Source organism: Haliotis cracherodii, unplaced genomic scaffold (genome assembly GCF_022045235.1).
Source record: "Haliotis cracherodii isolate W230 unplaced genomic scaffold, xgHalCrac1.p SCAF_25, whole genome shotgun sequence".
NCBI lineage: Eukaryota > Metazoa > Mollusca > Gastropoda > Lepetellida > Haliotidae > Haliotis > Haliotis cracherodii.
The window spans coordinates 8620889-8647885 of record NW_027266281.1 but is presented as its reverse complement, the minus strand read 5'-3'; the positions used below and the strand labels follow the sequence as shown (position 1 = coordinate 8647885).

Here is a 26997-nt window from a genome sequence, read left to right as displayed (position 1 = left end):
CGAGGTGATGTTTTCGCCAATCGGTGCCGTTTTCGCCAGGTGACGTGGAACCGTGAAGATTCCGTGGTAGAATAGGTCTTCAGCAACACATGCTTGCCGTAAAAGGCGACTATGCTTGTCGTAAAAGGCGACTAACGGGATCGGGTGGTCAGGCTCGGTGACTTAGTTGATGCATGTCATCGATCCCAATTGCGTGGATCGATGCTCATGATATCGATCACTGGACTGTCTGGTCCAGACTCGATTATTTACAGACCGCTGTCATATAGCTGGAATATTGATGAGTGCGGCGTTAAATAACAAACCAACCAACCAATTTTGCTGAGGTGTCGTTTCAGTTATAACCCGTCCTGTCTTGTGAACATATTTCATTGATGATCGACAAAAGGGTATTTAAAAACAATACGTGGTCTATAAATCTGTCATTAGAGGCCCTTTCATACAAGGGATCTTTATCTCCCCCTAAGCCTTATATTACCCCCCAGGGGCTGGGTCTTGCAGGCACCCTTAACGCGGACTGGTGACTCACCTGACACTTCAATCCTCATATTTATGACACGAGACTGCATAATTAGCCTACTTGAGAGATCCAATCAAGCTTGAAGTCGATGTCAATTCCGATTTAATTAAAATCGATATTTTTACCTAATTAATTTAATAGAAAAAACAACATATTATTTGTATTGCTTGGTCTTTTCCGGGATTATATTTATTGCCAATTATTTTTTCATTTTCAAAGATAATCCATTTGTATACAATCCCGTGTGTTTGTACTTCGAGAATATCAAGTTCTGATGAAAATAACGAAAATTTATATTTTTTGACAGCAGGAAATAAAACACAAAACAATGTTAGTTTTTGAGTTTGTGGGTGGGAGGGGTTGGCAGTGAAATATAATTCGTCAGTTGTATCGGAATTTCAGATTCTGTGGTGGGTCCGTATAACATACATGTATATATTTAGTTGTAAATATATTATACCCTAAATGCGAAATCAAATAATTTCCTATGGTATACTTTGTTTGAAAATGTTAAGTAATGCCAAGATTCAGGGCACATTCAAAGGAATATCCGCATAATTATTCTTTATCAGGTGAATATTTCTGAGAAATTTACTCACATTCAGCGTGGTCGAGAGGACTTATTAGATACTTTACGGTAAACGACAGCCAATCGGTATAAATCGGCGTGTACTCGGTTTGTTCCGGTACATTCGACTTCCGGTTTGCAAAGGAAACGCGTGAACGGAGAAGTGTTGACGAAAGTTTCAAGATGTTAGACTTTTTCACGATTTTCAGCAAGGGTGGGATTGTTTTGTGGTGTTTCCAGGGGACGTCTCAGTTTTTTACACCATCCGTCAACGCCTTGATAAAAAGTGTGATTTTACAGGTGAGTATTTATTCACTTTCATGAAATCAGCTGTTATATTGCGTGGAACATATCACCATGCGCATCGTCTTTCAGAAGCCGTATGGCGACACTCTTATTCGTTTCAGAATTTATTAGGGAGGTTATTAAATTAAAGAAAAGATATAGTATTTTTGTGACAACTATTTCATCTGTTAATTATCCTCAGGATTTGTCAATTAGCTTTTATGCCAGTGACGTTTGATGAAGATGGTCCACCACATTGATAAAAACGTCCACAAAAAACTACAGGGATTTCCCGTATTATGACATCAGTCATTGGATATAAAATGTAGTTTTCTGGCCGGTTCCAGAAGATTCACCGCGTTATTCAGACAGAATATGATTACCCCACACCCCCATATGTGATATTTAGCATACTTATGAACGCAACCAAGTAAAATAATAAAGCACTGAAGGAAGCGTGTAAATTTGTACACCTAGAAATGAGATATTTTGTACCCCAAATTGAGAATGACAGTAATTTTGTCACCCTATGCGAGTAACCATGTTAACAATGATTTACGCGATATAACATATTCATTTAGATTTAGAACTAAACAACAAAATGTAAATGTTTAGGGGCGATATTTTATTTGAACAAGAACAATATGGTGTTTATCTGTTGACTGAAGCTGATGTTTAAGAAAACACTGTGACAATTACTTATTGAGTTGAGATTAGAGATGTTTGTTGATGATGATGATGATGATAGTGATGATAGTTTTATGTTTGTGTATGTTGTAAATGTTTTAGAGAATGAATGGTTAACTAATTATAATGAATGCAATGGTTGCATGGTAATAAATTTATTTTATGATATATCTCATCAGCGTCTGTTTTGTCCTCTGTCCCTGAGATGGAAGGACTGTTCCATTGGGACAACTCATTATAGCCAGAGAAATCACGATAAACATGGTTGTCTAAAAAGTATCTTTGGAGCATGGTTTATTCTCCCTTCTGTGTTTTATTGTATGATAAACATCTTCCACTTGTTGATTATTTCTCATCTGACAAGCCTTTCAGACTAGTTGAGCATCTTCTGTGGTAACCCAGTCGGTCTAATAATGTTTTTCACACACATACCAAAGATTTTAAAACTAATCATTTGCTAATACAATGAATGGGCAAAATTTGTTCATGGTAATATTCAGAATTTGCTGCACCAAGCATTAGACACATCACAATAATTAGATATTTGCAAGTTATTGCAAACTAAATCTAAGTGTGTAAACTTGTGATTAACTTGTCTTTATTTCTCGGGGCACGGGTGGCCCAGTCGTCTAAAGCGCTGCGATTCACTGTGCAGAGTTGCGTCCCTTTGACACGCCAGAAACCTATGATTGTAGGTTTGAATCCCGGTTAGAGGCGACTAACAGGATTGGGTGGTCAGGCTCGCTGACTTGGTTGATGCATGTCATCGATCCCAATTGCGTGGATCAACGCTCATGATATTAATCACTGGATTGTCTGGTCCAGACTCGATTATTTACAGACCGCCGTCATAACGCTGGAATATTGCTTAGTGCGGCGTAAAACAACAAACCAACCAACAACCAGGTGTAAAAAAATCTGAGTTAAGGTACTGAAACATACCCTGACGATTACAGTGATGTTATCATGGTTATATCGTGTCATGGTATCCCAACTGTGGCGGTCAATATTCGTGAATTCAATCACTGTATTGTCTGGTCCAGACTTCATTATTTACAGGCTGCTGTCATATAGTTTGAAAATAGCTGAGTGCTGTGTTCAACAACAAACAAAAAACAACTTTATTACTGGAATGACTGAAAAATTTCTATTGTTTAATACCTAACTTGTGTTGTGTGTTTCAGCAACGAAGTGGAAGCAATCAATTCAACCATGATCAGCTGACCCTCAAGTATAAACTGGACAATGAGTTTGAACTGGTGTTTGTGGTGAGCTGTCTTTAGTGTTGATACGTATATATTTTGACCAGTCGGACTGCGTGTCGGGGCACGGGTGGCCCAGTCATCTAAGGCGCTGCAATTCGCTGTGCAGAGTTGCATCCCTTTGGCACGCCAGAAACCTATGATTGTGGGTCCGAATCCCGGTTCACACCGATTATGTTTCTAGGTTTGTCAGCACCATACCCGTACTCGTGGGTTTTCATCGAAGTGGAAAACGTCAGAGACCTGCATCACTTCGGGCTTTCCTCCCACATTAAGCTGACACACCGTGATATAACTGGAATACTGTTAAAAGCGGCGTTAAACCCAACTCACTCACTCACTCAGACTGCATGTAATTACAGGTTAGGATGTAAAACTAGCCCACTAGCCAGGGCTAGGACAAATTCCTCCTGGGGCTAGTACAAATGTCTCAGTTTACATTAACAGTTTACATTAACCTTACCCGGGCAATTTACCTTAACAAGGGCAAGTAAAGCTTTGAGTTTAGTTGTAACCCTGTACACCGGTATACTGCAATGCATGTTTGAAACTATACATATTGCAATGTGTTTACTGTGTACTGATATATTGTGTAAAAGATATAAACAAGTTTTGTTATTTGTTGCGTGTATCATAAAATCTACACAGAAAGTGTTTCACAAATGACATTTTCCTTCGAAATTGGTTGACAAAACGGCAGCACTTGAAAGTGATTTTTCTCTCACTTTGTTATCTCCCCTGTATCCATGACAACAAAATGGAAACAACTGACCATGCTGACTTTGGCTTTGTAGTATTTACTACAGTAGGTAGATGATAGTATCTGCATGCACAATCACTGTCAAACACTCTAGCTGCGAATATATCGTAATACACTGCAATACAATACTTTTCCCTATACACAGCCCTATTGACCAGGGGGCGGTCTGGAAGCCTAGTGGTTAAAGCGTTCGCTCGCCACGCCGAAGACCCGGGTTTGATTGCCGACATGGGTACAACACGTGAAGCCCATTTCTGGTGTCCCCCGCCGTGATATTGCTGGAATATTGCTAAAAGGGGTGTAAAACCATACTAACTCACCCTATTGACCAGGACCGCCTCCGTGGTCTAGTGGTAGAGGGTCCGCCCGAAGAGCGGAAGGTCTGGGGTTTGATCCCCAGTCGCGGGATACCAAAAGACGTTAAAAGGTGGTGCTTGTTGTTACCCTGTCTGGAGCTTGGCGTTAAACGGCTCAACTGCTCACTCACTCAAATTGATTCTTTCCGCCCTGATTCAAAACCGCTCACTTACTCACTCACTCACATTGATTCTTCCCGCCCTGCTCTCTCAACCGCTCGCTCACTCACTCACTTACTCACTCACTCTGATTCCCTCCCTACTCACTCAACCGCTCACTCACTCACATTGATTCTTCCCGCCCTGCTCCCTCACTCCCTCACTCACTCACTCACATTGATTCTTCCCGCCCTGCTCTCTCACTCACTCAGTCATATTGATTCTTCCCGCCCTGCTCCCTCACTCACTCAATCACATTGATTCTTCCCGCCCTGCTCCCTCACTCACTCACTCACTCACTCACATTGATTCTTCCCGCCCTGCTCTCTCACTCACTCAGTCATATTGATTCTTCCCGCCCTGCTCCCTCACTCACTCACTCACATTGATTCTTCCCGCCCTGCTCCCTCACTCACTCACTCACTCACTCACATTGATTCTTCCCGCCCTGCTCTCTCACTCACTCAGTCATATTGATTCTTCCCGCCCTGCTCCCTCACTCACTCAATCATATTGATTCTTCCCGCCCTGCTCCCTCACTCACTCACTCACTCATATTGATTCTTCCCGCCCTGCTCCCTCACTCACTCACTCACTCATATTGATTCTTCCCGCCCTGCTCCCTCACTCACTCAATCATATTGATTCTTCCTGCCCTGCTCCCTCACTCCCTCCCTCACTCAATCACATTGATTCTTCCCGCCCTGCTCCCTCACTCACTCAATCATATTGATTCTTCCCGCCCTGCTCCCTCACTCACTCAATCATATTGATTCTTCCTGCCCTGCTCCCTCACTCACTCAATCACATTGATTCTTCCCGCCCTGCTCCCTCACTCACTCAATCATATTGATTCTTCCTGCCCTGCTCCCTCACTCACTCAATCATATTGATTCTTCCTGCCCTGCTCCCTCACTCACTCAATCACATTGATTCTTCACGCCCTGCTCCCTCACTCACTCACTCACTCACATTGATTCTTCCTGCCCTGCTCCCTCACTCAATCAATCACATTGATTCTTCCCGCCCTGCTCCCTCACTCACTCAATCATATTGATTCTTCCTGCCCTGCTCCCTCACTCACTCAATCATATTGATTCTTCCTGCCCTGCTCCCTCACTCACTCAATCACATTGATTCTTCACGCCCTGCTCCCTCACTCACTCACTCACTCACTCACATTGATTCTTCCTGCCCTGCTCCTTCACTCAATCAATCACATTGATTCTTCCCACCCTGCTCCCTCACTCACTCAATCATATTGATTCTTCTTGCCCTGCTCCCTCACTCACTCAATCATATTGATTCTTCCTGCCCTGCTCCCTCACTCACTCAATCACATTGATTCTTCCCGCCCTGCTCCCTCACTCACTCACTCACATTGATTCTTCCCGCCCTGCTCTCTCACTCGCTCACTCACTCACATTGTTTCTTCCCGCCCTGCTCACTCACTCCCTCACTCACTCAAATTGATTCTTCCCGCCCTGCTCTCTCACTCACTCACTCACATTGATTCTTCCCGCCCTGCTCTCTCACTCGCTCACTCACATTGATTCTTCCCGCCCTGCTCTCTCACTCACTCACTCACATTGATTCTTCCCGCCCTGCTCTCTCACTCACTCACTCACATTGATTTTTCCCGCCCTGCTCCCTCACTCACTCACTCACATTGAGTCTTCCTCCCTACTCACTTACTTACTCACTCACTCACTCACTGTGATTCCCTCCCTGCTCCCCAGGTGGCATACCAGAAGATCCTGCAGCTGTCCTACATTGACAAGTTCCTGGATGACATTCACTCACTCACTCACTCACATTGATTCTTCCTCCCTACTCAGTCACTCACTCACTCACTCACTCACTCACTCACTCACTCAGTCACTCACTCACTCACTCACTCACTCTGATCCCTCCCTGCTCCCCAGGTGGCGTACCAGAAGATCCTGCAGCTGTCCTACATCGACAAGTTCCTGGATGACATTCAGTTGGAGTTCCGCAACAAGTACAAGGACGAGCTGCTGCAGGGCAACGTGTCCCACAGCTACAACTTCTCCGACGAGTTCAACCTCATCCTCAGACTCAAGGAGCAGGAGAGCAAGGCGAAAGCTCTCAAACCACGGTTTGTTCTTGAAGGCTTTATGGAAATTAGTATGTCAAAAAAGACTCAGTATCCATTGTGCTGACTGATTTGGCTTGTAAATAATTGGTTCTTAAGTAAAGAATGGGTGCTCCTACTACTGGGGCGAGAAAGCTTCCCCAGGGATCATATTACCAATCACTGGATTGTCTGGTCCAGACTTGGTTGTTTACATGCCGTCATATGTCTGAGTGAGTTGTTAGACAACAAACAACAATTATGTTGGTTCTGTCAAATGTTACGAACGCGGAGATCAATGTTAGAAAGTAACACTTTTCGTCCACTTTTCCTTATAATGATAACATATAGCAAAACCCTTCAAAAGGGCAAATTTCTACTAGTCCTTAGGATACCTTTACCATTGGGCAGTTTGGTAAGGACTACAGGACTAGTGCCAATTTCTAATGCTGGGACATCCGTCCTACACACTGCAATGCTAAATACATGTATAGACTCTTAAAGCCAACTCATTGGGTGGGATTTGTTTGAGTAGCTTCTCATACAAGATTGCTTGCTACACGTTGTGAAATGACGATGCTTGATCCACATTGAGCTGTCTCCTCTGTCCACAGGGAAATGAGGACCTTTGAAAAGTCTGACAAATCTAAGAAGACTGTGGCATCAATGATTGAGAACAAGAAGGATGAAAAGAAGCCTGCCAAGGGGAAGGAGAACAAGCCAGTCAAAGGTAACCCACCCTGATTACTTGGGCAATGAGCAGAACAAGCCAGTCAAAGGTAACCCACCCTGATTACTTGGGCAATGAGCAGAACAAGCCAGTCAAAGGTAACCCACCCTGATTACTTGGGCAATGAGCAGAACAAGCCAGTCAAAGGTAACGCACCCTGATTACTTGGGCAATGAGCAGAACGCTGATCGTGAGGTTGTTCACTGATCGTGAAGTTATTCACTGAAGTTGAAACCTGAGGTTGTGCATTGAAGTTGAAACCTGAGGTTGTACACTGATTATGAAGTTGCTTGCTGAGGTTGTACACTGAGGTTGTACACTGATCATGAAGTTGCTTGCTGAGGTTGTACACTGAGGTTGTGCACTGAAGTTTCTTGCTGAGGTTGTACACTGAGGTTGTGCACTGAAGCTTCTTGCTGAGGTTGTACACTGAGGTTGTGCACTGAAGTTGCTTGCTGAGGTTGTACACTGAGGTTGTGCACTGAAGCTTCTTGCTGAGGTTGTACACTGAGGTTGTGCACTGAAGTTGCTTGCTGAGGTTGTACACTGAGGTTGTGCACTGAAGTTGCTTGCTGAGGTTGTACACTGAGGTTGTGCATTGAAGTTGCTTGCTGAGGTTGTACACTGAGGTTGTACACTGATCATGAAGTTGCTTGCTGAGGTTGTACACTGAGGTTGTGCACTGAAGTTGTTCACTGAGGTTGTGCACAGAAGTTGTGCACTGAGGTTGTACTCTGAGGTTGTTCACTCAAGTTGTACACTCAAGTTGTGCACTGAGGTTGTTCTGGCAGAGTAGACGAATGATGAAGAATGACGAAGGTTAAATTACTTGCAGGGGGAATAGTTTCAGCCTGAATTACCATCTGATAGAGCGGATAGATTGCCCATATTATTATTAATGATAATTGTGAAATTGAATTGATGAGAATCACCCCTCTGTCCTGGATTACCGAATTGCTTCCAAGCTCCAGGAGCTCTTGAGATATGACAGAATATAAATGAGGAGGTAGTGATGAGTCAATGCTATAACAATTAGTGTATGAATCTATGTAGTGGTTGCAGCTTATATCTACAGAAATACACCTAGGTGGTGATGAGGTAGGTGGTGGGTTCGGTTAAGATCCAACCATTACGAAGCGTGCTTGAATGAAACCATGCGTTATGATCTAGACAAAGGAATTGCCGACGGCTGACTGCACATGCGCTATGGCATAATTAAGTTTGGCATTTGAGAGAAGCGGAATACGATTGTGAATTACTCAAGTTTTCTAAGCCGAATTAACTACAAATAAACACCAATTAGACATGTTGGAGTATATACCTGATAACTAAGAGTCTACATATACATTGCACAGGTCAGCCTGTTAAAATAATATTCATAATGAACAAAGTTTTCATAGAAAATTATCGTATGGTATGGTGCATGTAATGAATAACATAATATGACATAACCATTGCTATTGCCATTATAAACTCAACTCAATACCGAAGTAATAATCTGTTACTATGGTTACAGTCAAGGCTAAGGCTCAGCCCGCCCCAGAGCCTGTTGTGGAGGTAGCACCGCCCGAGGCTCAGAAACTCACCAATGGAGAAGTTGATGAGGAGACTTTGAGGAGGAACAGGGAGAAACTGTTCAACCGAGGCAAGAAGAAGACGACTGTTGAGAGGTGAGTGAGGACAGTGTCATGTCCTTCGGTGTGGAGATTCAGGGTTCGAGTTGGGTCCTTGAAACCAGTGATTGTTGTAAGAGGTGGATGGATAGGATGGTCAGGCTCAGGGACTTGGTGAGTGAGTTGGGTTTAACGCCACTTTTATCAGTATTCCAGTTATATTGTGGCGTGTCAGCTTAATGTGGGAGAAAGCCCGAGGTGATGAAGGTCTCTGACGTTTACCACTTCGGTGAAACCCACGAGCACAGGTATGGTGCTGACAAACCTAGAAACATCATCGGGGCGAACCGGGATTCAAACCCACAGTCATAGGCTTCTGGCGTGCCCAAGGGACGCAACTCTGCACAGCGAATCGTGGCGCCTACTGGGCCACCCGTTCCCCCACCCCTCAGGGACTTGGTTGATTGCAAGTCACCGGACCTGCACGATGTCGAACATCAAACAGTTAATATCACTCACTGGTTGGTCTGGTCCATACTTGATTATTTATGGGCCATCATGGGAATTTTGTCATATTAAGTGAGCTGAATTATGGAATTTCTTAGCTGATGATAATAGACCAAACTTTTACGAGGTGCAGGCTTTTGACTAGCTGCTGAAACCTGTGAGTGGCATGATGTCCAAACATCTACAGTGTAAACCCAAAAATAACTTTGGCACCAGTGATACCAGTAAGATCGGGGGCACGCGGGGCTCAGTCATCTAAGATGCCGCAAGTCACGTTGCAGAGTTGCGTCCCTTGTGCATGCCAGAAACCTATAATTGTGGATTCGAGTCCCAATTTGCCCCGATTATGTTTCTAGGTTTGTGAACACCATACCCGTGCTTGTGAGTTTCACCGAAGTGGTAAACATCTGACACCTGCATCACTTCGGGCTTTCCTCCCACATTAACCTGACACGCCGTGATATAACTGTAATACTGTTCAAAGCTTCGTTAAACCCAACTCACTCACTCACCAGTAAGATCGTGGATCGATGCTCATGATGTCAATCACTGGATTGTCAGGTCCAGACTCGATCATTTTACAGACCGCCGTCATATAGCTGGAATATTGCTGAGTCCGGCGTTAAACAACAAACAAACAAACAAACAAAAACAAACAAATAAAGTGAAATGGGGTTTAACATCACGTTCAAGGTTATTACGGACAGTGGGGTAGCCTGGTGTTTTAAGCGTTGACTCATCACGCCGAAGATCTGGGTTCAATTCCCGACATGGGTACAATGTGTGAAGCCCATTTTTGGTGTTCCCCGCCATGATATTGCTGGAATATTGCTAAAAGCGGCGTAAAATCAAACTGACTCATGGTTATTACCTTTATGTAGTGCCGTGTGCGGACCTGGGTTGGTGGGTAGGTATTGGGTGCTTGTACTAGTCCAGACTATTGCTGGTTTTGTAGTGCTAGCCAACTGAGATAACATGCCAGTTAAAATAGGATTCCTTCCTCAGACGAAATATACTCTGCTGTTTTATTCCCTCAGTGCCGAGGCCAGTCAGCAAGTGCCATCTGTTAATGTCGTTTGGCATGCCGGGGATCGAACCACCATCATTTCACTCTCTGGCCAGATGCTCTATCCATTAGACCACAGAGGAAGTCAATATGACCCAAAACTGGAGACTTTGTTATTATAATTACAAAATAAAATTATTATATTCCAGTATGGAAAAGTTGTCCACGAGACATTATTTAGCAGCGATATTTTAGGTGATATTTTGATCAGAGGTTTATGTGATGTGCAGCGTCAGCAAGAGTCCCGAATCGCAGAAGAAGAAGGGCAAGGCAAAGCGTGTGTGGGATAACGCCGGGACGTCCCGCGACATCGACTCCCTCAACTTCAGCACTACAGGAGGCAAGGAGGAGGAGATGAATGGGGAGACTTACACTACAGAAGCGGAGGTGAGTCAGGAGGCATCTGCTCCTTAATATGAAGTGAAATACAAATTCTTTCGAGAATACCTTCAAGGCCCGTGAAGATTCCGGGGTAGAATAGGTCTCCAGCAACCCATGCTTGCCGTAAAAGGTGACTATGCTTGTCGTAAAAGGCGACTAACGGGAATGGGTGGTCAGGCTCGCTGACTTAGTTGATACATGTCATCGGTCCCGATTGCGTGGATCGATGCTGATGATGTTAATCACTGGATTGTCTGGCCCAAACTCGATTATATACAGACTGCTGTCATGTAGCTGGAATATTGTTAAGTCTCCCATTAAACAACAAACAAAAAATAAGGATATTTTTCTGTAACAAACCCAATAATGACCATTATTTGACCATTAAAAAGACCATTTAAGATTGTGTCGGGTCATGAAGTACTGTTTCGAAAATCATCCTTGCATTCCTGTTGGACAGAGAAGCCAAGTGGGTCAGCTGGCTGGACAGTTGAGAGATATCGAGCCAGAGAGTAGTGAGGAAGAGGAGGAAGAAGACGATGATGATGAAGAGGAGGAGGAAGAGGAAGTAACTCAGACTGCATCCAAGAGGTGAGGCTCTTTCATCGGTCATGACCATGGGTGGCTTTTAACAGAGTTCGAAATTAACACAAATCCCCCAGACAGAGACTAGTAAAATTCAGGCAGAAGTGGTGACATTTGTCCTCAAGGACTGCGTCTTTGGTAGATGGCAACTCTGTGGCCATGGTAGCTGTTTGTGTTTGTGGACTGGTGATAATATCAATTAATTTCTAACCCTGGCCTAGTGGTGTCATTCATCATATCCCAATTGCGTGGATTGATGGTCATGATGTCAATCACTGGATTGTCTGGTCCAGACTCGATTATTTACAGACCGTCGTCATATAGCTGTAATATGGCTGAGTGCAGCGTTAAACAACAAACAAAGTAACAAGACTTTGATATGACAAGATTCCGGTTGAGCTGGGTGACAAGCTAAGTAAGACATGTGTTCACTTCTCCTCCAGTCAGACCAAGTCAAGCGGCTACAGCATGTTTGGCATGTTCAAGAACCTTGTGGGATCCAAAACACTGACAAAAGAAGATGCAAAGTCTGCCCTGGAGAAGATGAAGGATCATTTAATAGGTGAGTCGGCCATCTGTTGCCATGGTAACGACTGTCATGGGTGCAGGGAGGGTGATCAGGTGGGCAATGAAAACATCAACAATCTCACTGATTTCGTATGATCCCCTGAAATGCATTTTCGTGGGCGGGAGGGGACGTGGGGGGGTGGGGGTGGTGTGTCTGGAAATGGACACTGTCTGTCCGTCCATCCGTTGGTGCAAGATGTCGTTTCTGGAGCAGATCTTGGAAAACGTGCAAAATGTCATCACCAAACTTAGTATGTAGATAGGTTTTGTGGTGAACTCGTGCCTTCTGATTGTTTGGAGTTATTAAAAAATGAGCTTTTCAAGTTTCCATAGCTTAACATATGGTGTAAATCAGGGTAGTTCTCGTTTCCGGTGCAAATCTTAAAAACCATACAATACTTCTTCACCAAACTTGGCACATAGATAGTTCTAGTGACCTGGTGCCTTTGGATAGTTTGGGATTTTTCAAACAAATGTTTTTCTAGTTTCTAGGCAACAACTTTGACTTAGACTGAAAATGGCAGTACCGCTTGTTACAGGAGGAGATTCTGAAAACCGTTCAATTTTTCTTCACCAAACTGGATTCATTGATAGATCTAGTGATTGATTCGAGAGTCCACGGTGACAAGTTTATGTATTGGGGGACTTTGTCCTCTTGTATTTTTTGTGTAAAGGATTAAATAAGCAATCTGAAGTTATTATTGTTGACATATTTGTTTATAAGAATTGGCTTCTTTATGTTTTTGCTTTTGTATCTCTATGTTGCTAATATGTTGTTCTGGAACCAATGCAGAGCTCCAGATAAGCTGCGTATCTGCGTGAAATACGCATCAGAAATGCAGAAATACACAGTAAAATATAATCCAAGCATATCAAATACGCAACGAACATTACAGATACGCTACAAAAATGAAACTTGTGCGTATCATCAAAATATTGTGAAGTAACCCTGCGTATTCGATTAGCAAATCAGCAACTTATTTTGAAATTATAAAGGGGCATTCCGTCAACCTTGCCAAACTCCACGATGACAGTTACATCATGATCATTTGCCATCACACTTTCTTGTGGAAGTATCGTGGTATTTTTGAGTCCTATAAAGCTCTCGAACCCACACGACACCAGTTTGCAGGGACTAGATGAATAGTGTTTTTAAATATTTAACTTAAATACCCACATGTGTAAAAACTAGTGGGTAACAGAAATTTGAATACGCAGGTAGAATTTCTGATACCCAATGATTTTAAAATGGGTACCACAATACCAAAAGCTTATCTGGAGCTCTGCAATGTGTATGTTGTTTCATAAGAAGTTGGACCCGTGAAGATCGGGGGTAGAATTGGTCTTCTGCAACCATGTCGTAAGAGGCGACCCGGGATCAGGTGGTCAGACTCGCTGACTTGTTTGATTCATGTCATCGATCCCAATGGCGTGGATCGATGCTCATGATGTCAATCACTGGATTGTCGGATCCAGACTCGATTATTTTCAGACCACTGTCATATAGCTGGAATATTGTTGAGTGGGGCGTTAAATAACAAACAAATCATAAGAAGTCGATTGGTATTTCAGGGAAGAATGTGGCTGCGGATATTGCTGTCAAGCTGTGTGAGGATGTGGCAGCCAAGCTGGAGGGGAAAGTGCTGGGAACTTTCGAAGGTGAGAATGAGAGGATTGTTAGGATTCTGTCAACATGATCATGAGGACACGTGTTCTATTACTTTGTCATGGTACTTGTTGTTACCCTGCCTGGTGCTCAGCATTCAGAGCATAAAACAAGGACTGGTTGGCTTGGAGTCGTCAAACTGTGTCTGAGTGGGGTATTCATGTTAAACTGTGGCATGGTATCTCAGTGGGCCTGTACTATACAGGGATAGAACAAGAACTGGTTGACGTGGAGTCGGTGTACTGTGTCTGTGTTTGGTATCCATGTTAAAATGCGTCATGGTATATCAGTGGACCTGCACTATACGGAGATGGAACAAGGACTGGTCGGCTCGGAGTCCGTATACTGTGTGTGAGTGGGGTATTCATGTTAAACTGCGGCATGGTATCTCAGTGGGCTAGCACTATGACACCAGCATAATTCTGGACTAGTACAAGCAGCCACACACACGTTGCTAGTATATCGTCGCGAATCGCTGTGCAGAGTTGCGTCCCTTAGGCACGCCAGAAACCTATGATTATGTTTCTAGGTTTGTCAGCACCATACCCGTGCTCGTGGGTTTCACTGAAGTGGTAAACGTTTTTGACCTGCATCGCTTTGGCCTTTCCTCCTACATTAAGCTGGAACGCCGTGATATAACTTGAATATTCCTAAAAGCGGCGCTAAACCCAACTCACTCACTCACTCACTCACTCACTCACTCACTCACTCACTCATATGTGTCACGACATGGGTAGAATGTGTGAAGCCCATGTCAGGTGTCCCCTGCCGTGATATTTCTGGATGTTGCTAAAAGCTGCATAAAACCAGACTCATTCACTCACTCAACTGCATGGATCGATGTTCATGATATCAATCGCCCTTCATCAATTCCAGGTGTGAACTCCACTGTGAAGAATGCCCTCCAGGAATCGTGTGTGCAGATCCTGTCACCACGGCGACGAGTAGACATGCTCCGTGATGCCATGGAGTGCAAACAGAAGAAGCGGCCTTACTGCATCACCTTCTGTGGTGTGAATGGAGTCGGGAAGTCCACCAATCTGGCCAAGGTAGGTCTTGGTCAGCCGGCAGCAGGACAGTTAGTCACTGACACTGAAGAGAAGACATTGTTGAAAAATTATTTAATGGAGAAATCTTGTGACCAGGATATTCAAGGTCCCCCCAAGTATTTAACAATGATTGACACTAATTGTACATCCGGGGGCACGGGTGGCCCAGTCGTCTAAGGCGCCGCGATTCGCTGTGCAGAGTTGCGTCCCTTTGGCACGACAGAAACCTATAATTGTGGGTTCAAATCACCCTTCGCCCTGATAATGTTTATTCGGTATAGCACAATACCCGTGCTCGTGGGTTTCACTGAAGTGGTAAAGGTCAGAGACCTGCATCACTTCGGCTTTCCTCCCACATTACGCTGACACACCACGATATAACTGGAATATTGTTAAAAGCGGCGTTAAACCCAACTCACTCACTCACTCACTAATTGTACATGCAGATTCTATTTCCTGCATGCTAAAGTAAATATTACTCAGCATGATCAGTCGTCGTCATCTCGTAGTCATGGATACAGGGGAGATAATAACATGAGTGAAAATCACTCCCACATTTCCACGGTTTTGAAATAGAAACATGATTTTTGAGTGAATTTCTGTGTCAATTGTAGGTTAAATGTGACAAATAATACTCTGGAATATCGCATTGTGTATCGTTTGAAATGCGCGTTGCATTTTACAGGTAATGGGGGGCAGTCCATCTTATGCATGTCATTAGCGTCAACTATAGTGGATCTTGTGGGACAGGCTATATTAGGAGGGGTAGAAACTATTTTTCATATCCAACATGTCCACATATCATTTCAGACTATAGACCCGTGAAGATCTGGGGTAGAATAGGTCTTCAGCAACCCATACTTGCCTTAAAAGGCGACTATGCTTGTCGAAAATGCGACTAACAGGATCGGGTGGTCAGGTTCGCTGAATTGGTTGATACATGTCATCAATCCCAATTGCGTGGATCGATGCTCATGATGTCAATCACTGGATTGTCTGGTCCAGACTCGATTATTTTACAGACCGCCGTCATATAGCTGGAATATTGCTGAGTGCGGCGTTAATCAACAAACAAGCAAAGAAACAAAACAAACATTTCAGACCAGGTATTCATGTAATACAACAAGAGTATTATCATACACTTGTTGAGTTCCACAAGTCTCTGATTAACTCACACCTTGATTTCAGTGTTGTTTAGAGTTGATTGTGTGCATGTTTAGAGTTGATTGTGTGCATGTTTAGAGTTGATTGTGTGCATGTTCAGAGTTGATTGAGTGCATGTTTAGAGTTGATTATGTGCATGTTTAGAGTTGATTGTGTGCATGTGTAGAGTTGATTATGTGCATGTGTAGAGTTGATTATGTGCATGTTTAGAGTTGATTGTGTGCATGTTTAGAGTTGATTGTGTGCATGTTTACAGTTGATTATGTGCATGTTTAGAGTTGATTGCGTGCATGTTTAGAGTTGATTGCGTGCATGTTTAGAGTTGATTGCGTGCATGTTTAGAGTTGATTGAGTGCATGTTTAGAGTTGATTGTGTGCCTGTTTCATTCTCAAAATCAATTTTGTTGGTAGGTGTGTTTCTGGCTGGTAGAGAATGGATTCCGAGTGTTGATTGCCGCCTGTGACACGTTCCGAGCAGGAGCCGTGGAGCAACTCCGCACTCACACACGGAAACTGAACGCTCTCCATCCCGCGGAGAGGCACAGCGGCCAGCAGATGGTACAGCTGTATGAGAAGGGATACGGCAAAGACGCGGCTGGTATTGCCATGGAGGCCATCAACCACGGTAAGGGAATACTTCACGGTACACAGTACAGGATAAATGTGGTCTTAGGAGGCTTAAAAAAAATATAAGAATTGGTTCTCAGGCGATGACTTTTGAAAATATAGTGCGGGTGGGCGGGCGAGCGGGCAGTGTTTTTTGTTTGTTTTTATGCTTGCTCAAACTACTATGTAAACAAATAAACAGTTGTGTACCTTCAACCTGGGAAAGGGCCTCCCTACATAAACAAGCATATGACACTGGTGTGCAGTAAAGCAGTGTGCATGTAAAGGGAAGTAACTGCGTGCTATATTGGATCGCATTGTATTAAGTATTGATATATTTAATTCATATTTTTTTAATATGGAAATAAAAACGAAACGAGCAGCAGACTTTATGATGATGCAGGCGGTGCCAGGGAACCAAGACTATCATTTTTTATTACCACCACATTTTAGCCACGACAACCGCCTCCGTGGTGTCGTTGATATTGCGTCTTCCTGGAGAGTGGAAGGTTGGTGATGTCATAACTAAACATGTTAAAAGATGGTACTTTTTATTACCCTGACTGGCGTTTGGTATTAAGGGGATATAACAAGGACTGGTCAGCTGGGAGTCGGTATACGATGTTTGGGTGGGTATGCATGCTACATTTTGGCATGGTGTCCCAGTGGGCTAACGCTACAAAACACAGCACACAAATATTGTGTATGATTGTGTGTCTTTGATAAAAACCTAAATCTATAATGTTATTGTTTGCTTATTTTTGTATGTTTGAAGATTACTCTAAATACATGTGCAATAGATTGACTTTATATATGTGTACAAGGCCACAGTATAGTGATTACCGTATTCGATGTAATAAGCGCCCAGGGAGTTCTAAAAATTAGAAATAGGGAGCTCTTATTGGAATATTATTTTGGTGGAAAAAACAGAGTTGAAAGATAAATTTCGTGGTTTATGCTGACGGCCTTAACTGTTTATATACGACAGATATATTTTTCCAGAATATAATTGCCCATGATTAGGGGTGCATATAACACACGAGTGCGTATTATACACGAATAAATAAGTCTTGTGTACATTGATCAATCGGAAGGATTGCTAATTGGGATTGTTCACTAGCCAATATATTAGCAAATATCGCCGTGGGCACTTATTAGAGCGGGTCGCTTATTATGTCGAATACGGTATATGATTTTCAAGCATACCCTGAATTGTTCAGCTGTTGAAGCCATCTGTTGAGTGGTCACTGTTTGTGTGGGTTGCAGCGCGTGACAGCCGCATCGACGTGGTGCTGGTGGACACTGCAGGCAGAATGCAGGACAATGAGCCTCTCATGAGGGCTCTAGCAAAGGTGAGACCTGGGTGAATATCAGTTGTCTCCCTTTACTATGCCAGGATCCCTGCTGATGACAGGTTCTTAATCCAGATTTGCCCTCATTGTTTCCAGGGTTGTTAGCATTATACATTTTTGTTAGTTTCATGGTCAGAAACAAAGTGTTACACGCCTAGGACCTACCTGACTTCAAGCTTTCCTCAAAGCTGACTTACATACTGTTCAAAGTGACATTAGACCTGTGAAGATCAGGGTAGAGAATAGGCGACTATGCTTTTCGTATGAGGTGACTAAGCTTGTCGTATGAGGCGACCTACGGGATTGCGTGGTCAGGCTAGCTGACTTGGTTGATGCGTGTCATCCTATTACAAATTCGTCGATCGATGCTCATGATGTCAATCACAGGATTGTCTGGACCAGATTCAATTATTTACAGACCGCCATCATATAGCTGTAATATTGCTGAGTGTGGCTTTAAACAACAAACAAATCAGTATTAAACTAAAGTCACTCACATTAGGAACAATCTGAGAAAGTATACGTCACCAAATGCAACAGAAAGAAAGACGACTGTATTGTACTGTCTGTCCTGTTTCAGCTAATCAAAGTGAACCAGCCGGACCTGGTTCTGTTCGTGGGCGAGGCCCTGGTTGGGAACGAGGCTGTAGATCAGCTGACTAAGTTCAACCAGGCTCTGGCCGATCACTCTAACATGACCAACCCAAGGCTCATCGATGGTATCATCCTCACTAAGTTTGATACCATTGATGATAAGGTAAGATCTACTTTCCTTTGTCAGTTCCATTCATAGACTGCAGTCGTCTAAGTACCTGTGAAGATATGGTTAGAATTGTTTTTCAGCAACCCATGCTTGTCATAAGAGGTGCTAACAGGATCGGGTGGTCAAGTCACTGACTTGGTTGATGCATGTCATCGTATCCTGATTGAATAGATCAATGCTCATGACGTGAATCACTGGATTGTATGATCCAGGCTTGATTATTTACAGACTGACGTCATATAGCTGGAATAGTGCTGAGTGCGGCATTAAACAACAAACAAAGGTCATTATTTTGCTATGCAGGATGCCCCTGTTGTGGATGAGCGTGTTAACGCTGTGGGCATTAATACCAAATACAGGGCAGAGCTCCAGATAAGCTGCGTATCTGCGTGAAATACGCATCAGAAATGCAGAAATACACAGTAAGATATAATCCAAGCGTATCAAATACGCAACGAACATTACAGATACGCTACAAAAATAAAACTTGTGCGTATCATCAAAATATTGTGAAGTAACCCTGCGTATTCGATTAGCAAATCAGCAACTTATTTTGAAATTATAAAGGGGCATTCCGTCAACCTTGCCAAACTCCACGATGACAGTTACATCATGATCATTTGCCATCACACTTTCTTGTGGAAGTATCGTGGTATTTTTGAGTCCTATAAAGTTCTCGAACCCACACGACACCAGTTTGCAGGGACTAGATGAATAGTGTTTTTCAATATTTAACTTAAATACCCACATGTGTAAAAACTAGTGGGTAACAGAAATTTGAATACGCAGGTAGAATTACTGATACCCAATGATTTTAAAATGTATGGGTAAAATACCCACAACACCAAAAGCTTATCTGGAGCTCTGCAGGGTTTATATTCCGAGCTCGTGGGGGTCTAAGGGTATGGAATTGCTTTTACTGATTAGACAATTTGGTAGTCATTACTCATTTACAATTTCCAAATTGTTTGATGGGCCATTTTTTCTCACAACTTTTATCTTTTCAACTTTCAGGTTGGTGCTGCAATATCCATGACCTATACGACAGGTCAGCCTATTGTATTCGTGGGCACGGGTCAAACTTACACTGACCTTCGCAACCTCAACGCCAAGGCCGTAGTTCACGCTCTCCTCAAGTAACAACGTCATGCTGCACAGTCTTACTCTAATGTTAAAGGTTTTCATTTTTGTTGCTTCTGAAGCAGGCTACATTGAAAGTTGCATGTGTATTGATTGTTTTATGTTCTTGTTGAAGTATAAACACGTTAGATAATAGTTGATGCAGGTTTATCATGTGAGTACAATTGAGGCAGGTGTTCGTACTTTTATAATTGGTGTAAAGATAGACAAGATGATATTTGTTGTAAAAAATTAGTAATACCGTATTTGACGTAATAAGCGCCCAGGGCGCTCTCAAAATTAGAAATAGCGGGCTCTTATTAGAAAATTATTTAGGTGAAAAAAACAGTTGAAATATAAATTTACCGTATTCGATGTAATAAGCATCCAGGGCGCTCTAAAAATTAGAAATAGAGTTGAAAGATAAAGTTCGTGGTTTATGCTGACAGCCTGAATTGTTTATATACGACAGATATATATTTCAAGAATTAATTGCCCATAATTTAGGGTGCATATTACACACGAGTGCATATTATACATGAATAAATAAGTCTTGTGTACATTGATTAATCGGAAGAGGTGCTAATTGGGATTGTTTACTAGCCAATATATTAGCAAATATCGCTTCTAGGGCTTGAGTGGATAGATGGGAGCATCGGTGGTCCTGTTGAAGTCCGCAATTTGCTGTGGTGTGTCAACTGCAGAGTTGTGTCCAATAGGTGTGCCAGAAACCTATGATCTTGGGTTCAAATATCAGATACTCCCTGTTTCTGGGGTTTTCAGAACCACATTTGCGTTTGAGGGTGTCACCAAAGGGGTAGACATCTAAGACCTGCATCACTTTGGGCGCTACTCGAACATTAAGCTGATATGATGTAATGTAACTGAAATACAGACTCATCAGCCCTATGAATATAACCAAGTTAAAGGCTTCCAATTTCTCTTATTTCAAGAACACATTGGTTGTTTTAATATGTGGCAGATATTATTTTGTATTATTAAATGTTTGTCTTTTAATTACATCTTGACTTGGGGTCAGTATGAATTAATTGAAGAGGTTTGATATTTTTTTCCTTTTTAACTTGCATGTAACATGTTGCTGTAAGCGTCATAGAATTCCCTATCACCATAGCACACGGTATTACAAATAGGAAAGAGAGCATCCCTGTACATTCCATCAGCATTCTGAACATGGCACATAGACAGTGATTCTAAATTCAAACCCTAAATCATTTCTTGAAGTCACAGCTTAATCAGAAACAGACTGACTGCAAGTCGCTAGTACTTGACTCGATCATCATCTGAGTCGAGGAGCAACTAATATAATCAAGGATTTATCATGAGGCAGCAGATTGTCAGTTAAAATTCCTAAATTTGAATTATTAATGTTCAAATTTCTGTCATAGTTATAACTCATCCTTTGTCTCAGTAGACGCGATTGTTTGATAAAGGACCAATCAAGAGAAAGAAGCTCTAATAACTGGTTGCCCATTATTGTGATGAATGCAATGTTAAAATGCCTTATATAAGATAAATATTTGCAAATTTGCCCGCTTTGGGTATTATCTGTTTTTTTATTCTAAATATTATCCCTGATAATACAAACATGTTAAGCAGACACATATTTTGTTGTAGTATACACATTCGGGCTGGTACCAGTCCAAATTTACTACCCGGGTACCCACCCACCTATTACCCGACCCTACCCGGGTACCCGCTGTAGATCTCAAGAGATAAGTACAATATGTCTGATTGGTATAGTTTGACCGTAGCCCTGGACAAAATGTATTTAGATACAAGTATAAATCGATCTGGTCATGCATACACTGAAGTTTTATCTTTTTTCAAACATGTAAACGTCTGGGTGCATAGTCAGAAAGAAATGCCAACATTAGTGACTTGTGGTGTAACAATATAGTTCAAGATCATTTTTGTCGTTAAACAATATATCACATGACCAGCCACGGGTCCGGGTCGTCCTGTGGGTACCCGGGTCCTTCTCAGTACCCACCTGACCCGAGTACCCGAGGTATCTGTCCCACCCTTAATACACATGTATGTCCATTGTTAGCGGCGCCGTTAATGTACAAGAATAATGCAGAACACTTGTGTTAATCATATAGAATACTAAACGAGCTCCCGTGTAATACCAATTTATGAAACGAGTGAATAGTTGTGGTATCTGACGAGCGAAAGCCACTCAGATACCAGAACTATTCACGGGTTTCATAAAATTGGTTTTACACGGGAGCAGGTTTAGTATTTTATTTATTACTTGCCATTTATAACGTTTTTAGAATTATACTGTTGAGTATGAATAGGCTGACACCTTCACGATCCATGGCATAGTCCAATTGAGTTTAACAGAATAATACTTCAAACACGTCAAAAGTTGAAACGTATGTATTTAATATCATACAACAATCCACCTTTAGAATTCACAAAATTATCGTAGGGCTAAGACTATCGCAACTCACATACTTTAAGAGACTAACGACTGTCGTTGCGCTACAGTACGCTCGCCTTGTGGAGCGGGCCTTGCACCTCAAAGTTTACAATCACGTCACAATACCCGATGACATAATTTGTGGAATTTTGTTGCTAGATCCATCGGCGAAACAATGCCATGTGACGTCAGCCTAGCAACAAGGTTGCTGGGGTCATCGAGTGTGCATAAGCTCCTCTCAGTGATCTATCAACTCCACATGCAATGTCGTTGAATAAGCCAAGGGATGTCGAGAGCTTTCAATATTTGTTCGTGAAACATGTTCCGAGAGTACATAAGCACGGTAGTTCAATTACAGATGCCCAAACATTTCATTTCCACCCGCTAATTGATTGTGTCAGTTCTTTTCACAAATTATTTACATGTATAAAATATCACGGAGAGCAAATTGTGATTGCTCGGTGACATGAAGCATTCTACAGTAAGACTATCTTGACCAATGAGAGCCATGCTGTCAATTCACGTAGTGATAAACTATCCATTACTCTGATTGGTTGTTGTGTTTTATAGATCCATCTTTGTGGGTGCAGACAGGGAACTGGCCTTCTGTTTTTAACCTACTCATTACTCCTCCCTCAGTTGTTAGGGGGACGGTCAGGTAGCCTAGTGCTTAAAGTGTTCGCTCGTCACGCTGTAGACCCGGGTTCGATTCCCGACATGGGTACAATATGTGAAGCCCATTTCTGGTGTCACCCGCCGTGATATTGCTGGAATATTGCTAAAAGCTGTGTTTTACCATACTCACTCTGTTTTGGGGCATTTCTAAATTCTGTGATGGTCTTTCAATGTTTAAGTTGTCTTTAGTGATCTTAGCGCTAAGTCGATCGTAACTCCCATTCTTTAACACTGACTTACGACAATCGTAGCACTAAGATCGCTTTGTGTAACGGGGCCCAGGTCATTTATTATGAGGTGGGGGGGGTGGGGTCATGAAAAAAGATGACACAGCAAAAGAGGGGGTCCGAAAAATTTATCAGAGTAATTGTGGCACAGGGCTATGAAAAAATTACAGTTGATTTTTTTCAAATTAAAACATCACAGACTTGAAGCCAACCTCTGTGTGTGTGTGTGTGTGTGTGTGTGTTTGTGTGTGTGTGTGTGTGTGTTAGTGAGGGCAAAATATAATTGTTATATCTTTTTGTCCTTTATTGATTGTCCTTTCTTGCTTTAGCTTATTTGTTTGTGGGTCACCTGTTTCAGAATAACGATTCATACTGGTTTTTTTGGTTTTTTTTAAATATTAAGGTGCTTTAAATATTTTTTGGATTTTATTAATTAACTCATGATGCTTATTTTGCAAGCTTAAATGTGCAACAGAAGCGGATATGTCTTGAACTGTTTCTTGCATCTTGTAGTATTTTCTGTATATAAAACACTTTCCTGCTAGTGTCACCATTTGTTTACCATGTCACTTTTAATGTATGAGGGTTGTAATTAGAATTTGATACCATGTGATTTTAGCTGACGAATGTGCACGGGCGTTGATACTTCAAGGGAGGTAACTATGGTATGGAACGTTGAGCTTGGGGCGTCAGTGACGGGCTATCTGTCCCACAGCAGATCAGCCTGAGATTTTATTTATCAAAACGTGTTTTTTTATGTTTTGGATGTGGGCTATATATTTATTGAATAAACTGTTTTATTATCAAGTTTGTGTATTTGTAACTTGTTATTAGCAAAGACCTGTGAAGATCCGGGCTAGAAAAGATCTTCAGCAACCCTTGCTTGCTGTAAGAGGCGACTATGCTTGTCATAAAAGGCGACTCACGGGATCGGGTGGTCAGGCTCGCTGACTTGGTTGATGCATGTCATCGTATCCTAATTGCTGGATTGTCTGGTCCAGACTTAACTATTTACAGACCGCCGTCATATAGCTGGAATACTGCTGAGCGGCATGAAACAACAAACAAACAAACAAATGTTATTAGCAGAAGCTCTAGATCACAATGGTAATGTTGATAATAGTGTGTGGACCAGACAGTCCGGTGATTGATGTTGTGATCAACGATCCACACTATCAGGGTATGATGTGCATGGTACACACAATCAATCAGGCATATGGTCGCCTCCTGGAATTACTGAGATAGAAGATTCCGGAACCTCATGACTGGTATCGTACCCAGTAACCTGCCGCACTCAGCAATATTCCAGCTATATGACGGCGGTCTGTTAATAATCGAGTCTGGACGACACAATCCATTGATTGATATCATGAGCATCGATCCACGCAATTGGGATCAATGACATGCATCAACCAAGTCAGCAAGCCTGACCACCCGATCCCGTTAGTCGCCTTTTACGACAAGCATAGTCGCCTTTTACGGCAAGCAAGGGCTGCTGAAGATCTATTCTACCCCGGAATCTTCACGGGTCTTGTCCTGGTGGGAAAACCGCAGGTTACTGGGTACGATACGTGTTCCATTCATGTCATTGGGTTTTTCATGTGAAAAGATTTGTGACTTTTAACCAATGAAAATCAACATTAGATGCTTATCAAAAGGCAGCTTATAAAATTCAACTGTAAATTTTTAGATTTTACAATTAATATTGTAAAACCTCTCAGCATGTCTCACTTGAAAGTAGTACCTCTCACAATGTTACAATGACATAGGAAGATCCATACAACACAATGGGGAAAAGTGGCCGTAGGGTTATCATACGTAGGGGGCGGTCGGGTAGCCTAGTGGTTGATGCGTTCGGTCGTCACGCTGAAGATCCAGGTTCTATTCTCCACATGGGTACAATGTGTGAAGCCCATTTCTGGTGTCCCCTGTCGTGACATTGCTGGAACATTGCTTAAAGCGCCGTAAAACCATACTCACTCGCTCACTCATATACATGGACCCAAAAAGTAGTTCTCAAAATGGCAGACATTTTGAAAAGGACAATGAGTGGTAAGGACTGTTTTCGGCATCATTTAAGAAATGAGATCCTTTACAGATTATTATGAAAGCAGTGTTCCAAATAAAGTGTGGTCCTGTAGCCCTTGAGGCTTGCTTCTTTTAGGGCTGGGACGAGCTAAAATTTACTACCCGGGTACCCACCCACTATTACCTGACCCTACCCGGGTACCTGCTGTAGGTTTCAAGAGATGGGAACAAAATGTCCGATTGGAAATAGTTTGACTGTAGCCCTGGACAAAATGTATTTAGATCCATGTATAAATGATCTGACCAGTGCATACACTGAAGTTGATTCAAACATATAAAAGTCAGAAAGAATGGGTGCATAGTCAGAAAGAAATGCGAACATTTGACTTGTAGTATAACCAAATAGTTCTAGATCATTTTTGTCATGAAACAATGTATCACGTGACTAACCACGGGTCAGAATAGTCCTGAGGGTACCTGGGTTCTTCTCAGTACCCACCCGATCCGAGTACCCAATTTACTCGTCCCTACCCTAGCTTCTATAGTATTTGAATCTAGGGATCCCTAAAGTCTTTAACATTTAACATTAGGGTCACGAAAAGGACCCTTGGTTTGACTGCTTACTTTCAGACAGTTTTGTTTGTTTGTTTGTTGTTTAACGCCGAACTCGGCAATATTCCAGCTATATGACGGCAGTCTGAAAATAATCGATTCAGGATCAGACAATCCAGTGATTGACATCATGAGCATCGATCCACACAATTGGGATACAATGAAATGCGTCAACCAAGTCACTGAGCCTGACCACCTATCCCGTTAGTTGCCTCTTAACACAAGTGTCATAGCGACTGATTTACGACTACCATTGTCTGAAGTACATTTGACTCCAAAGGCAAATTACCCTGTAGCCATGTCTCCATAACTTAATTGTCAGTACGTTTTAGACGCTAATCCCCGTTGTTAATCCTCACCAACATTTCATTGTATATTGACTGACAGCCAAACTGGGCTAATTTATCACTTCCAGTTAATTACTGTTATTAGGGACGACCTCGAGCAGGATGTGCCGCTCGTAGGAAACGCCCTGAGGTGAGCTGGAGCTCCGCTCACCTCTTGTACGCCTGAGCTGGAAGGTCCGCTCATTGCTGTGTTTGTGTTGTCAGAGCAGGTATTCCGCTCATTGTGCAATTGTTGTTTATTGGTTACATGTTGTGCATAAAGCGTTCCGGGACAGTGATTTCGATTTTGTCCTTTATTCCCCGAAGAGCTAATTCCCCGTCAACATACTCGTTGACACAAGCATAGTCGCCTTTTACGGCAAGCATGGGTTGCTGAAGACCTATTCTACCCCGGATCTTCTCGGGCCCAGAATGCAGACGACCTATGTTGGGTCAAGGGACTTCTTCTAAACATATGAGTTTTTTTCTAACCATTTTCGAATGGAGCTAGGGGTAAATCCACACTAAAAAACAGAAATATTTGAGTCCTGTGTTCGATCAAGCGATGAAGGTCGTGCTTAGATTTGTATAAGTAAACAATTGCCGGGGTGTGGATTACGAGATTGCCCGATAGCGTGATAATATAGAATCATACTAGATCTATAAGTCATAAATACGGCAGTAATTAACGAGAAGCGACATAGCAAGTGACTGTAGACAAATACATGTCATGGCTGCCTGATGAAATGATCATGTTTTGATCAATTGGACAAGTCAGCAATCTGCAACGAAAGTTTTTTTCTTACATATTCTGCAAAACATA

At 42.5% G+C, this 26997-nt stretch overlaps 1 protein-coding gene across 1 annotated transcript; it reads left to right on the top strand.

The window, feature by feature from the left end:
- The first annotated feature begins 1232 nt into the window (after positions 1–1232).
- Positions 1233–20218, top strand: LOC139472611 (signal recognition particle receptor subunit alpha-like). Its single transcript, XM_071255072.1, has 14 exons — positions 1233–1388; positions 3245–3328; positions 6523–6716; positions 7307–7422; positions 8939–9092; positions 10839–10995; positions 11450–11580; positions 12018–12136; positions 13714–13800; positions 14684–14856; positions 16432–16645; positions 17893–17978; positions 18559–18735; positions 19756–20218. Exons 1-14 carry the CDS (start codon positions 1272–1274, stop codon positions 19879–19881), a joined length of 1935 nt encoding a protein of 644 aa, XP_071111173.1. The 5' UTR covers positions 1233–1271; the 3' UTR covers positions 19882–20218.
- Positions 20219–26997: the final 6779 nt, after the last annotated feature.